At 40.5% G+C, this 15,943-nt stretch overlaps 1 protein-coding gene across 1 annotated transcript in view; it reads left to right on the top strand.

Annotated features, from left to right (window-relative positions):
* The window catches only part of ANO4 (anoctamin 4), a 189,506-nt gene that overhangs the window by 41,619 nt on the left and 131,944 nt on the right, over positions 1-15,943 (top strand). The window contains exon 4 of the mRNA XM_065408353.1: positions 3,211-3,369. Within this exon, the coding sequence (XP_065264425.1) occupies positions 3,211-3,369 (159 nt within the window). The remainder of the gene's footprint in view (positions 1-3,210; positions 3,370-15,943) is intronic.

Raw genomic sequence — 15,943 nt, forward strand, 5'->3', positions numbered from 1 at the left:
AAAAGGCCTAAGTCAAAGATGTTATCAGAGTGGGCGTGTGTGTGCACATACAATTTGGAGTTTGTGTACCTGAGGTTATGTAAGAAGAAGAATCCAAAGATACATCAGGGAAAATGGGGCAAAATACTGACTGTTTGCTTAAGAAACATTTAGAGAAAAGCCAATTGTATTCTGAGGAGTTACGTCAGAGTTAGAGACTAAATTCAATCATTAAAATGGGAAACAGAGGGAACTTCAGTCTGGCTTTAAACATAAATTGGAATTTAACCTGTACTATGGAGTCACTACGGACACCTCCATAATATACATAAGATCACTGGGGCAGATCCTGTGCTGCACCTCCTGGACACGGAGCACAGAACCCACAGCCCAGTGGGAGGGGAGATAAAGGTGGCTTGCCTTTGAGCTGCTTGTGTGCCCTCTGTATTCCAGGTACTACTTTAACTTACAGCAGTCTCCCAAGGGTTGCATATAAGGAGTGGAGTAGGGTCCACAATCAGCTCCATTGTTTTTAAAGACTTTGCTCTACCTTCCGTTTACTTAAATATCCCCTTGCTTTTTTTTCCACCCTCTCCTCCCAAAGTGGCAGTTTTGTAGGGAAAGTTTAAGCAATATGTTTTCCTGAATTATTTTCATATTTAATGCTCTGCAGAATCTTTCCCTAGTGTATTGCTGATGTCATTTATCAGTACTATATGCAATATAGATACTAATGGTCTCTTGTCATTTCCTAATGCTTTTAAACTTTTTTCTTGCCTTCTTTTTTACTTGATAAACCGTACCTACTGTACCAACTCTGCACCTGGCAGGCATTGTGAAGTCAATATTTTAATGAGCAGTTCTTTCAAAAATTCCCCTCCTTTAGCCTGCAGTGAGCCCAGTGTCCCAAGGCTAGGGGCCGTGTGGAACCTTCTCATTTGCTTTCACATTTAAACTAAGATGCTTTCTCATAACCAGAACCAAGGAGGCAAACAACACCAAGCATCCTTGTTGGGAATATTTATCCTTTTTTCCTGCAAGATACATTTTTATATTGATCATGAACAGTGTTCAAACTGTGCCATTTAAAATGGGAGACAATTCTCCTCTGGGAAAATGGTCTGAAAATTCCTGACAGTGCATTTGAAAGGCAGAATATTTGATTTTAAGAAGTTTTTTTTTTATTAGCTACAGGGTTTAGTTTATTTCTGGCAGGGATGGTTTGCCAGTATCCAGACAGAGGGTGACTCATCACAAACAGGAAACTACCCCAGTCGTCTTGTCAGTTTGGCTGTGGAATGTTAACAGGAGGACTCCTGCGAGCTCTTCTCCATCATTCCACTCTCACTGTTCATTCCAATGGCTGAAGAGTTTTGTTATTTCAATATGTAACATTGCTTATGTCAGGCTCTAAGCACTTTAACATTTCTTTAAAAAAAAAATCCCTCAAAACACATTTACGGCCTCCACATTTTGAGCAACATACGCCATCTACACAAAAGCATAAACCTACCAACTGACAGGGGCGGTACTGCAGATTATGGGTGTGTGTGTGTGTGTGTGCGTGCGTGCATATTATATAATAGAGAGAGAGAGAGAGAGAGAGAGGTGGTGGTAAAAAAGTGTGAGAGATAAATGGCAACCTTCACCTCCACACCTGACCTGACTTTAAAAAGAGACTGGTTTCCTGGTTTATTAGATGTTTGGAAAGGAATCAGCCTCTGCTGATCTGTTTGCCAAAGCAATAAAAAAAAAAAAAAAAAAGCTAAATCTGTTTGCTTGTTGCAAGAGTAGAAAATGCTTGAACCGATCCATTATTTACAGGTAATGGTCAAGAAGTAGTGTTTTCTTTAGCCATTGCTAAAGATAGACTGTTATTTCCACTGTGGTAAATCCAATCAGAAAGTATATTCAATAGTTCCATAGTGTTCTAAAGTTAATCTAGTGGGACTATGCTGGGATGGAAACAGAACTTTTGTGTCTTCGTCACGGGGGTCACCCACCAGCATGGTGCCTTTTGCTGGCCATCTCAGGGATTAGCTCTCTCAGCCGGTACGTCCTCTCCTGGTGGTGCCTCTCCTGTTGTTGTCCGCACCTGCAGACCCACCTCAGTCCAAGTCCCACAGTGTCCTCTTCATGACTCGGCCCTCCGGCCAGGCCACCATCCATGTTTTCCCCCTTCCGGGGGAAAGTATCTCCCAGTTCTACCCCGTGGCAAGTGGGAGGGACCTGGGCCTGCCCTCTACTCTGGGTTCTGGCCCAGGATCTGTAGATAGCAGCCTCCTTCTGCCTCTCCTTAACTTCTCCACCAGTGCTGCTTAAGTTTCCTGGGCCACTTCCCCATGGCCCCAGCACATTCTTCACCCTCTTCTCAGGGCTTCCAGCCCGCAAGTCCCAGCAGCCAGCCAGGAGCTCCGTTATGCTCCCCAGGTCCCTGCCAATACTGCTCTGTCCAAGGTGCTAGCTTCCTTCCACCTGCAAGGCACCCAGTTCTCCCTCCTTGAGCTCCAGGGAGTAACTGCCCCTGCTCTGCCCTGTTGTTCTTCTTATATGGGCCTCCTGAGCCCAGATTGGCTGCTCCTCACAGCCTCTCTTCCTATGGACTGCTTCCCATGCAGCCTCCCTAGGGCTCTATAGACCCCTTACATGCCAATGTGGGTGGATGCCCTTCTGCCACCTGTGGAGGGCTACTGAAGCTGATGCTGCCATACAGAGTACCTGCCAGCCAGGGGTGAGTTATGCTCAACATGGGGGTCATAATCACCATCACTTTGAAATGCTTCCAATTCTTTTACTTTGTTTGTATGCAGATATTTTAGTACATTAAACTCTTAGTCTTCAGCTTTTGTTTCAGAATAACTCCATCTTTTACTTAATTTTGTATGTTAAAAATTCCTGTTAGACTTCAAATGACATAAAATCTCCCTTTGTCTCCCTTTCCTCCCGACTTTAAAGCTTGCCTAACGAGGCGTCCTAGTTTTGAATCTGGGAGGTCAGTACCCCTTCTGCTTAAGTGGAGACAATCAAATCCAGAAGTATTTTGTATGGGATGCTAGACAAAGCTATCAGTCTTATGAAACATCACACACAAAGCACTTAAAGACTTGGCCCACTTCTCCTAATTGATTACCAGTCAAGCCTTTTATATTGAATCACACTGAAATTTGTAGCTCCATAGGTTCAAATGGTGATAGTCAACTATGCTTTGGTAATTGTTTTTGCTCTTCACAGGGAGTACCTGATAAAAACAAATCCAATGGGCTATATTTTAGGGATGGAAAATGCCGGATCGACTACATTCTGGTGTACAGAAAATCTAGCCCACAGACAGAGAAGAGAGAAGTATTTGAAAGAAATATCAGAGCAGAAGGACTACAAATGGAGAAAGAGGTAATAGAGCTTCTCTGTTGACAATTTTAAAATATAAAACTCGATAGATTAGTAGGGCCTGATTCTCATTTACTCTAAGGCAGTGATACTCAGACTGAGGCTCAGGAGTCGCAAGCAGCTCCTTAATGTGTTTCCTGCGACTCTTTGCAGGACATAATATCAAACCACTGTGTGATTTATTTATTAACCAATCAGGATGCTTTTACTATGTTATTAACCAATTGTAGAATACTTGGTCAGTCATTTTGCTGTGAGAATAATAGATATATAGAAAATGAAACAGTGAATTCACACTACTGTGGCTCTTTTGGGTAATGTTGATCTCTAATTTGGTTCTTGAGCCACTGAGGTCTAAGTATCACTGCTCTAAGGCCTCTTTACACTGCCGTGGCAGAGGAAAGGGGCCTTAAAGTGGGTGTCAATATACAGAGCAGTGTAAATGGGTCCTAGTGTAAATGAGAATCAGACCCATAGATTTTAAGGCCAGAATGAACCACTAAGATCATCTTGTCTGATCTCTGGAATTACAAGACCATAGAATTTCATCCAGTGACTCCTGCAGTTGAGGGAATACATTCTTTCCTACCATATAAGTAAACACTATCAAGCCTCCACTGTACAAAAATTTGAGATTAGTGAGCAACATAAATGCCATTTAAACTAATGATATTTCTGATACCACAAAGTCTACCATAAACAATGGGAAAAACTAATGTGAAATATACTATGTCAACTTATTTTTGAACCATATGTAGCAGGGGCAAAGCTTACAAAAGTCATACATGGGTAAGTGGCTTAGTAACATGAGGAACATGCTTAAACATGTCTCTTCAGATGTGCACATTTTCTGCCCACCCCCCACTTCTTTTTACACTTACGAATAAGTTTTGACTTTATGGGTTCTGAATGTGTTTGTGGAGGGCTTGAGACTTAGTGCCAGTCAGTGTGGCGGACTATGACTAGTACTTCACCCTTACTTGTGCCTCATGTACGCTCACTTGTACTTAAGTGTAATGCTTGCTATATCATACCATATAAGGATTTATAGATTCAAGGCCTTCCTGAACTACCTACCATGTGTCTGTTTATCTACCTGTCTTTATACACTGTCCCACTGATTTTTAAAATGCATGTTATCAACCATATGCCTGTAGTTCTTCTGCACATGCCCTTGAACAGCACACTTCCTATCAGAATGCTAACTGGGGGGGAAATGGCAGGCCTTTCTCTTTGAAAGGAATAAAAATTTTATACATATCTGCCTTCCTTTTAACATTTTTTCTGATTGAACATAGATATTGTGTAGTGGTCACATTAGAACATCAACATTTACCAGTAGCTACTACATCAAGGTATCTTGGAAATAACTTTCATGTCACAATGGGTAGTTTAATGACAGTGTATTTATTACAAAGGTTTCTTGCTTGTACTCACAATGACCTGTTTCACAGAGGAAATTCAACATCATGTTAACTTGTTATCAGCTAATACAGGAGTATGTGGCCGTTCAGCCCTAGATCACAAAATCTGATCTTCTTTCATAACATAAAGTCAAGAACAAACATGGGGAAATATTTTTTGTAGCTTATTAAGTTTTATCAAAGCAGAAGATGAACATGAAATGAATCCTGCTTATTGATCTGTCTGTCAAATAGTTCTATTTTGAAGAACTGTTTTATTTTGAGAAATTTGAAACAGGCTTTTGGATTTATTATGGTACTGAGACCAACAGTGAAAGCTACAAAGGCACTATCTTTTATGTATTATGGACGTTAAATGCAGCATTTTGCATGGGAAACTTTTGAAGTATTTGTCTTTAAGGTACTTGGTATCGACTTTTGAGGTTCTCTCTCTGCTGGCTATACAGTTGTCTTCTTTCAAGTCAATGTGCCTTTATTGGCGTTTGCTCTTTTACTGCCTAGCAGACAAGTTCTCTGAATGTTCTGCCATCTCACTATTCATTTCAATTTCTCTATTATGCCACTGACATGCAGCTATATTTCTCATTAATACTGTTTGACCCAATGTGACTTCTTGCTAGAATTAGTAATTGGACATCTCTAAATTTTGTTTCACTCAGAATGATCAAAATGAGGTTGTTACATAGCTCTAGTAAATACTTTTAACATCTAAATGTGTAGTCTTTTAGAAAATATGACTTTGACTTTAAATTAAACCCTAAGATACATATTTTATAATCATTTTGTCCTTGAATTGAATTCCAATCAGAGGAAATAAGTAGAATTACAGTACCAGTAGCTTTCTCTGTACATTAGCAACCTCCAAGTTTGAACTCGGTGGAATGACAGAGAAATGTGGAATGGTGGAAAGGTTTATGCCTTGATTGTGTCTCATTTCAATTGCATGGGTCTGTCCTTTGATAAGAGTTCCAAATCAATCTGGGTTTCAATGCTGGAATGTATAAGTAGCAGCTTTGGCTGGTGCTCGTTACTGTTTCATAATGAACCTGCTTCCAGTGGGAAGAGAGCTAAGTTTATAACTGGAGAAGATGTGTGAGACAGCTGTCTCCAGTTCTGGCTGCTGAATGTCAGCAGGTATATCAGTTGTGAATCTTGGAGTAAGGTGAACATGGGTTATTCAATAATTTTCTGTTTGGTTCTTGATTGTTTTTCATCTGGCTAGTTGATTGTTTGTGATGTTGCTTTAGAATTTTGACATTAGTCCTGTCTGCTTTAGCCTGTTTAATTTGAGATGAAGTGTTGAAATGGAAACTTTAAGGGCTATTCACACTACAACTTTGAAACCAAATTCATCAGAAACACTGCAATGAAAGGATGGCAGATGATACTGGCTACCCTGACAAATGCAAATGATGCAAGAGCCTGTGGAGGCAGTTTTCGAACCAGTAAGACAAATAGCATGAAATCTAAAAGTTAAACCAGAAGAAGAAGAGGCACAATATCAGAAACATGAAACTGACAAAATCTGGACAGTTCCTGACTGATGAAGATTATTAATATTTTGCCCATGTGTACCATCCCCTCAGAATTCACAGACAGGTTCCTGGGCTACATTACCCTGGCTCTCGTTTGGAAATTCCACCATAATCTTCTTATCTTCAGCAATAAACAGTGAGGAGGTGCTAGCATGAAAAAGAAATCCTTAAATACCAAAGTAATTCAGGATATAGATTCAGGATATAGAGGGCAGAGCCGTGATAGCAGTAATTAACCTGAGTGGTCACGAGTTCACAATTGGCTAAACTTACACACTAAGCAGCACTGGTGCTGATTTTTATGTAATGTTAAAATAATTTTTTCAGTGTACACGGAATTGGAGATAGTATTACTGTCTTGTCTCAGTTCGACCTGGGTCATATCCAATACATCTGTGACTGTGAGATAAAGAAGTTCTAGGTATTTAATGCAAAATATGGGCCTAACATATGTTTTTAAGAAGAACCACAGGACAGACTATACCTTTTTTGCAGCCAGATACCAAACTTTCCCATACTGATCTCTATTTTATCTTACATGGTCTCACAAATTATGTGACTAGCTGTGATATCTGGGCCTCAGGATTCTTATCACCCCTATTGTTGTTCAGTTTATACTATTGGATGCAAAACAAAAATTCAAGTTCCTGTATTTAATGGACAGCTCAAAGATGAGAATACTGAGTTTGTCTGTCGATACAGTTTCAGTCGTTTCTATAACTACTGTATGGGAATCTTGTGTGGCCTATCAGAGGATTCTAATTGGGAAAATATTAATGGGAAAACAGTAATTAAGATGCCTGTGTTCATATATTGAAGGTACTTATATCTCAATGCATATCTGATACATGAAAAGATGCTTATGATACCTAGACTCTCAGAATAGATTCTATTTGATTTCAACTCAGTTTACTTTTTCTTTTATTATAGTTCTTATAGCTATACTGAGTTATTGCATATATAATTGTTTTTGCTTACTAACATTCTTTTATCCAAATTTTTGAGTATGCCATTCATAACATGAATGATAAAATATAGCTTCAGAAACATTTGCATGATGATAAATGTGTATATTGAATTTGGTTAATTGTTTGGGGTGAGAGTCTGTGCTGAACTCAGTCCGTGGGGAGGACAGCTAAGGTGGCGCAAAACTACGTTTGCGCCTTCCTAATTCTGTGCTGCTCTGCAGTACCCATTAGACAGCCCTAAGATCAGTCGAAGTTAGGGCAACCTGTCCCTCACTGTCCAGGGGCCACAGTGCTGCCCAGAATCTCTGAAGCATTGTATCCATTCCCAATGCATCCCTTGCATCCTCAGCCACATCCCAAGTATGTCTCCTACTCTTGTGAGTCCCAAACATTTTAGTACTGCAGCTCCCTTGTAGATATTTTAAAAGGTGCTGTCGCCCTACAACCAAATACTGTTTTTGGTTTGTTTGTTTTTTACCAACACAGGACACTAGATTCAAGAGGGACCCTAAAATTTGGACAGTTTTGCAACTTGTCCATCACACAGTTTGTTTAATTCTGTAATCCAATTGTGGCAATGCTCACTCACCTTTAGCGTTCCCTCTTACATCGGTATGGGATGTTGCCACTATCTTCAGTTCCAGCACCTCCTGAAATCTGCCTGCCACTGGCCCCAGGTTTTCGGTGGCTCCACCCAAGTCACCTACATTCAGACCCAATCCAGGGTAGCAGAAACAAGTCCAAACAAAAGTCCAAATGAATAATTCTTCTGCCCTCTTGGGCTACCGAAGTCTTCTCTTCTCTACTTAAAAACCCTGTCTCAGGGCTCCCTCCCACAGGGGCCTACTTTGCTCCCACTGTGAGTTTCCCTCTGTAGAAAAGTCCTGCCTTCCCCCCAATCTCTCCCTAGCTCTTGCCCCCATTTTTCCAGGGCCCACCACGGGTACCTATCCTGTCCCTCTGGCCTGCCTTAGTCTGCCTACCCCAGGCCTTTCCCAGGGAGGGAACTCCTTACCTCCTCTCTCATGGGTCTTCCCTCCACAACTGAGCTCCCTCAGTTGACTTATTAGGCCTTGCTCTGCCTCTTCTGGCCAGGAGGCAATTAATTAATCAGCCACCCTACAGATGCAGAGCATGACTATCTGGAGTTTTTGTCCCTTATCTTGCAGGTGATGGGGGTTAAGACCTATAACACCAATCTAATCCAGGTTTTTAAACTATAATTTGAAAATATGAATTTTTTTGGTGAGTTTGCACACAGCCTAAGATTTTAGTGAGAAAAATAGGCCTTTTCAAATTGCATAGTTGAACGTTTGGATGAATCTCTGATAGCACTAGATGTAAATTGTTTTTGAAGTTTAAACAATTTCTGTGTTTAGTTTTCAGAGCAATCATGGTGCAAAACCCAGACTCTGACAGATAACAGGAAGCAAATGGAAGCAGCACTTTCATAGCTTAATTACTGAGTTCTTCATACTTTCCTTTAAATCCAGAATTCCTGGTTTGTTAGATCTGAAAGTTGGTCTTCAGTGTGACAATTCTAAGAGATTTTCTTGAGCTGAGATACTTAATGTTGGAATAGAGTCAACTATTACTGAGAATGGATTTCAAATCCAATCAGTGTCTGGAGATTCATGTTCAACTCCAGGAAAATATTTGTCACAATATGAATACTATCTGGGCAAATGTGTTAATATTTGGTCTTTAATAGTGTTTTGATCACTTTCATTTTTTCTTTTTGAAAGTCTAACACTGAAAACATCTTTGTAACTCCCTTTTCAATGTGGCATTTCCAAAGACAAAGCTTCTTCATGAATCCCCTGATTTTCTCTTTCATATCAAGTATATTTATATTCCTACCACGAAGTGTTGGGTTCAGAGCCTTCAGTTTGTCAGATATGTCCACCAGGTAAACTAACATAGTCAAGAAGTTCACATTACACAGACATAGTCTGCAAGGTCTGTTTTCCCAAGGAGGAAATTCTGATTTCATCACACAATTCGAAGATGCGTTATAACACTTTCTCACATAAAAACTACCTGACTTCATTGTGAAACAGAAGTTGAATGTGGTGAGAACCCATTTCTTTGCACCGCACCCTAAAACCATTTGTGTTCACTGCTTGGGATTTTATAAAATTATCAGTTTTAATAAAATGTCAAGGGCCTCATGTACTTCAGGTTGCCACTTCTTTGATGCCAAAGTTTGGCAATGAATCATACATAGTGTCCCAGTTGCTGCTGGTGCCACTTCCGTTACTTCTGCTGCAACCTCACTGTTTTTTCCAGTCATGGCTACTGCCCCATCAGTGCATAGCCCCATACAAGTAGCCCAGTTAAAGCATTCATCCACTATTAATTTATCGAGGATCTTAAATATTTCCTTCGTGGTGGTTTGGGTTGGGATTTCTTTGTAACATAGTAGTTGTTCAGCTGTTGTACTTGCTTTGACAAATGTCACATAACACAGAAGCTGAGCCTGTTGGCTATGTCTGTGGATTCATCAAGCTGCAGTGCACACTATTGACTCTTCATAACTTGTTCTATCAAGAGGTTCTGGACATTTTCTGCAAGGTTATCAGTGCATTGACAGATTGTGTTTTTTGACATAGGAATGGTTTTCAGTGCCATGGCTGCTTGTTCCCCAATCTTAATTCTACACATGTTTATTGCTGCTGGAAATAGAAGGGTTTTGCCAATGGTGTGTGCTTGTTTGCATTTTTAACTTGCATGGCCACAACATAAGATGCCTCTAAGGCTTTTTGGGGAACAGTTGCTTGTTTAGACATGACTTTTTTGTTTGTTTTTTGTTTTGGTTTGTTTTGGTTTGGTTTGGTTTTTTTGCTAATGCTTCTCATTTGATGGAAAAAATCACAGCTCTTATTTACAAATTCTTGGTGTTTGGTTTCTAAATGCCTCTGTAGTTTCCCTGACCTCAAACTTCCATTTACTAACACCTGAAAATAAATGACACATTATGGCTGTGGACTTTGTGCAATAATATTGAGACATGAAAATCCAACATAATGTAACTGTCATTGCATTATCGGCTTTTCTTCCTTTTCTGTTTAACTTTATTAAAATCATCTTCTTCTTCAGCCAAACCTTTGCTACATGTAGGCTTAGCATTTGGTAAAAAATGTTCCATTATAAAAATTAGACGCACCAGTCTCCCCCCTCAGTCCCCATCCCTTATCTGCTAGTTCCACCAGCACTGAAAGCCTCTCTTTGTCCTCCACTCCAGCAGGGAGCTTTCCTCCAAGATACTTCCTGCTGAATCCTGCCCCCAGGAGCAGCCTCTCTGGAGAAGGCCCTCTGCAGGAGTGAAGGGCACAGAGAAGTCCTCCCCTCCCACCCCCTCCCACCCCCATAGCAACAGCAGTGTAAGATGCATAGATAAGATGCAGGTGATTTTTAAGCCTAGTTTAATAGTCTCTTAATTAGAAAAAAACTAAAACAAGCATATGGATTAAAAAAAATTCCCAAATACTCGTGGCTCCGCCATGAATCCTTTGTGGCTCCCCAAGGCAACAGTGACTCACAGTTTGGGAAGCACTACCAGTACTTGCAAGGGGAAATTCAGAAGGAAGCCTTTAGGCTGTTTTCTGCACCGAGAATTCTCCCTCACGGATCAGGAACTTTTAGAGTCCCTCTTCATCACTCTGGCACTTTTACCAGGCATAAAGGGGTGAGAATCTGCAGTGGGGGTGAGAATCTTACCGGGTGTGTTTATATACTATAAATAGGCCCAATAATGCAACCCTAGCTACTTCACCTAAATAGCATAGCAAAAGTCACTTTAAATATGCTGATAGAGATAAATAAATAGGAATCTTGCTCATGTAAATTAGGATAGTAGGATCAGTATTGTATTGTATTGTATTTTTATTTTATATATGTAGGTTAATGTTGCTGTATGAAATCAATGAAATGTTTTAAAACACCAACAAAACCCTTCAGTCCTCTATGTGCCAACAAGCAAATACTGCATACTCCTCAGAGTCACTGGAGGTAGAGCATTGCCCATAAACTAATTTCTGATATTTTTCAAAAATCAGTCAACATGTTTGGGTTTCAGTCTCCTTATTGATGTTCCCTTTCAGTTAAAGAAAGGGTTGGTTTTGTGTACCAGTATTTCTCAGTTTTCTGTTAACCATTCATGTTCTGTGCTTTAGTGCTATATGCCAGATTAAAAACTTCAACATTGTCACCATCAGTGTCAAAATGTCACCAGGTCATCCCCTAATTGTGCTTGATTATCTGCCTTAAGCAGCAACTGATATTTGTGGGACAACATCTGGCAGTTGATATGCAGCAGAAGTATAAAATAGGTACTCATTGCAAGACAGCTCATTCTTATCTTCACTAATGTGTGTGAACTGATAGCTACCAGTAGGTATAATTTAAATCTGAAAACCATTTGGGGGTCATTCTGAATCAAAGATACTGTATAAATATATTATTATTTTTTGACTTTATGGGTTCTGAATGTGTTTGTGGAGGGATAGTAAGTACTCTCTAAAGTAGTTTCCCTTAACATGGCTATAACTTTGTGCTAATGGGGACAAGGCTTTAGAGGTTTAGTACTGTGTATGGAGAAAGTTGCATGTACTCAGCAATGACTTGGCTCAAGTCTTGTTGAAAGTAATGGATGTAATGAGAAATCACAAATGACAAGAATACACAGTATAGTATAATATAGTGACTCTTGACTGATCCCTGAATGTAAAACCAAAATTAGATTAAGACCATGTCAAAGTGAGGTAAAAGGCTTGAAATATAGGCTGAGTAGAGAAAAAACTTTAAAAGCTGAAACTTAAAATACAATTATGTTCAGAAAAGTGATTATGTGAAAATGCCACATTTTTAATCAGCAGCTCTTCCTCCAATATATATTCAGTTATAGCAGTGTTCTTTTCTGACAAAAAATAACTTCTTCTACTTTGTTCTCTTGTTAGTACTTCCGAGCCAACACAGTTATGTTGGAATGAGCTATTTTCTGTTCCCGCTCATGCATCATTGACAGTGTTACTAATGAAGTTCCAGTTGTACACCCTTTATTATTGGTTGTGATGCATGAGTTGGAAAGAATAGCTTAACTTGCAGAACCCAAGTTGTGTTTGCAGAGCTTAACTTGCAGAACCCAAGTTGTGTTTGCACCTTGTAAGCTTAGGGTGACCAGATGTCCTGAAATTATCGGGACCATCCTGATATTAGGTGCTTTGTCTTATATACTCAACTATTCCTCCCCCTCCCAATTTTTCACACTTGCTAGTTGGTCACCCTATGTAAACTCAGCATGTGGGTCACTGAGAGGCAGTAATTTTAGTCACTCTGAGGTCTTGTCCACACAGAGCCTTAGTGTGCGGCAAGTTGGGTTGTGAATCTACAGCGCTGTATAGCCAGCTAGCTGTGTGGACCTGCTGCCACACACTCAAAATTCCATAGTGTGTTTTGACCTATTGCTGAGGATCTACCTTTTAAGTGTTGATGCATTCTGAATTGGGTATGTTATATTGTTTTGTTCATATTACTATTTATATATTGTCTCTTTTGCTAACTTAAACTTCATTTTAAAATATTCTTTGGGAAAGTTGCAAGATGAGTAAAATCAAATTCCTTCCTGTCCTTTCGTTTTTAATTCCCTGTCCTCTAACTCATCTCAACATCATCCCTCCTGTCACATGCACACACCTGCCCATGTTCATGCACATGCACACACACACACACACACACACACAGAGAAACTGTAACCAACATTTATTTCAAAACGCTTACTGCTTTCTTTAGAGCCTAGATTTCACTCTACACCTGCATTAAGCCAAATACCAAGAAATCTGATCAAGAGTTGCAAATTTTCTCTCCCAGTTGGGACAGACATTTGGGAAAAGCTACATCTTCTCTGATCTTCCCTTTCGAATAAGATCAACTGCAGTGTCAATTTACTATCTGACATGTCTTCTGTTATAGACTATGTTAAGCATTTGGATAGATTTGACTCTCTATAATAGGCCATTTCAGTCTCTTACTTTTCTAATCCTATTATCCAGTATGTAAATAACAAGCGCTAATGAATTTACAAAGGAAGTTATACCATATGTGGTAGCTGCAGTTTCATGAACAGCATAAATACCACATTATTAGCAGGCACAGTTTATTATTTAGATTTCTAAGCACCATACCAGATTGCAATCACAAATCAAGCACTTAGGCATCTAAATGACAGCCATAGATTCTAAGGCTTGAAGGGAGCATTGTGATCATCTAGTCCAGGGGTCGGCAATGTTCGGCATGCGGCTCGCCAGCACATCGCTCGCCCGCGCCGCTTCTCGCTGCCCCCATTGGCCCGGGACGGCGAACCGCGGCCAGTGGGGGCCACGATCAGCCGAACCTGCCGCATCAGCAGGTAAATGAAACTGGCCCGGCCCACCAGGGTGCTTACCCTGGCGAGCCGTGTGCCGAACGTTGCCGACCCCTGATCTAATCTGACCTCCTGTATAACACAGGCCATAGAACTTCCCATAATAATTCCTAGAGCAGATCTTTTAGAAAAAACATTCAAGCTTGATTTTTAAAATGGAGAATCCACCACAATCCTTAGTAAATTGTTCCAATGGTTAATTAGTCTTGTTGTTAAAAATTAATGCCTTATTTCCAGCTTGAATTTGTCTAGCTTCAACTTCCAACCATTGGATTGTGTTACACCCTTCTCTGCTAGACTGAGGAGCCCATTATTAAATATTTGTTGTCCATGTATGTACTTACAGACTGTAATCATTCATCCCTTAACTTTACATTTGTTAAGCTAAATGGATTGAGCTCCTTGTGTCTATCACTACAAGGCCGGGTTTCTAATCCTTTAATTATTCTTGTGGTTCTTCTCTGAACCCTCTCCAATGTATCAACATCCTTCTTGAATTGTGGGGACCAGAACTGGACACAATATTGCAGAAGAGGTTCCACTGGTACCAAATAAAGAGGTAAAATAACCTCTCTACTCTTACTTGAGATTCTCCTCTTTATGCATTCTAGGATCACATTAGCTCTTTGGGTCACAGCATCACACTAGGAGCTCATGTTCAGCTGATTATCCACCACAACCCCCAAATATTTTTCAGACACATAAACTGTGCCTGCAAAATTGCACGTGCAACAAAAGAATCCTCGTTAAGGCCAAGCTGAAAATCAAAGCCAACATACGCATTAGCTGTGAAAGTGAAAGTCTAGTTATTTACTTTAACATGTTTAACTGCACACCCTCTTTGTTGTTTTCCTTTGACAAGTGGCAGGTAAACCATGTGGCTCGGCCTGTGCAAGCCATACACAGATCAGTTGCCCATACAAAGTTTCATTCTAGACTGAAAAGCAATTCAGTTAATTCTGTAATGCAAAAAGCTCTCTCAGGAGACTTAATGAAATCCGTGTTTCAAAGATAGTCCATACATAAGTGAATAGGTATCCAAAAGAATGGCACCCAGTGATTTATTAGATTGCACTGCTCCAAAAAGGCTCTGTCAGTATACTGTAGAGGCATCTTCAGTTAGCTGGGCATTATGAGAAAAAACGATTTGGTAGCCAAACAAGATAAACAATAATGGGGGGGATGTTTGTTTGTTTGTTTACCATGAAGCTCAATGAAGATTTAGAATATGAGCACAGAAGAGGTACATGGAATTCTATATGGATGGAGTTTGAACTCAAATTTCACAATGCAGTTTAAAAAGTAGACTTTTGACCCATTTCCCTGGGATGTGTCTAGAGTTCTTTATAAAGTAAATGCTCTGTGTAGTTCACAAATTACAGTCTTTTACACATAGAATGTAAAGGTGGCAGGCAAAGAGGTCTGGTGTGAATGTAGTAGGAAATGTTTCATTGAAAGCATTGATGTGCATTTGAAGAGAATAGAATAGCTAGACCAGGGGTGGCCAACCTGAGCCTGAGAAGGAGCCAGAATTTACCAATCTACATTGCTAAACAGTCACAGTAATACGTCAGCAGCTCCCTGCCCACTGGCAGCCCCACCAATCAGTGCCTCTGCCTCCCTCCCCACACTTCCCGATCAGCTGTTTCGTGGCATGCAGGAGACTCAGAGTGGGAGGAGCGAGGGCATAGCCGGCTTAGGGGAGGGGGCGGGAAGGGGTGGAGTGGGGGGAGGGCCTCTGGCAGAGCCAGGGGTTGAGCAGTGAGCACCCCCCGGCACATTGGAAAGTTGGCGCCTGTAGCTCCAGCCCCGGAGTCGGTGCCTATACAAGGAGCCGCATATTAACTTCTGAAGAGCCACATGTGGCTCTGGAGCCACAGGTTGGCCACCCCTGAGCTAGATAATATTAAGAAACTGGAATAATTGTTTAATACCAATGGATTGAAAATATTTCCACAAATAGTCCATTTTTTTCTGCAGAGAAGTTAAGCATTTTTCTCTTGACATAGTTTTCTGTTGCCCACTCTTTGTAAATCAGGGAGTTTAAAACCTTTGGATGACACTGTGTTCAGAAACATCTGGCCTACAAAGGATTATATGTGGAGCACTCCGTCTGAAGAGGAGATAATTTTTCATTTTACAATAATATGTTCTCTCAGACTCAGACTTTAAGGCCAGAAGGGACCATCATGATCATCTAGTCTGACCTCCTGCACATCACAGGCCGCA

Source organism: Emys orbicularis, chromosome 1 (genome assembly GCF_028017835.1).
Source record: "Emys orbicularis isolate rEmyOrb1 chromosome 1, rEmyOrb1.hap1, whole genome shotgun sequence".
Classification (NCBI taxonomy): Eukaryota; Metazoa; Chordata; order Testudines; family Emydidae; genus Emys; species Emys orbicularis.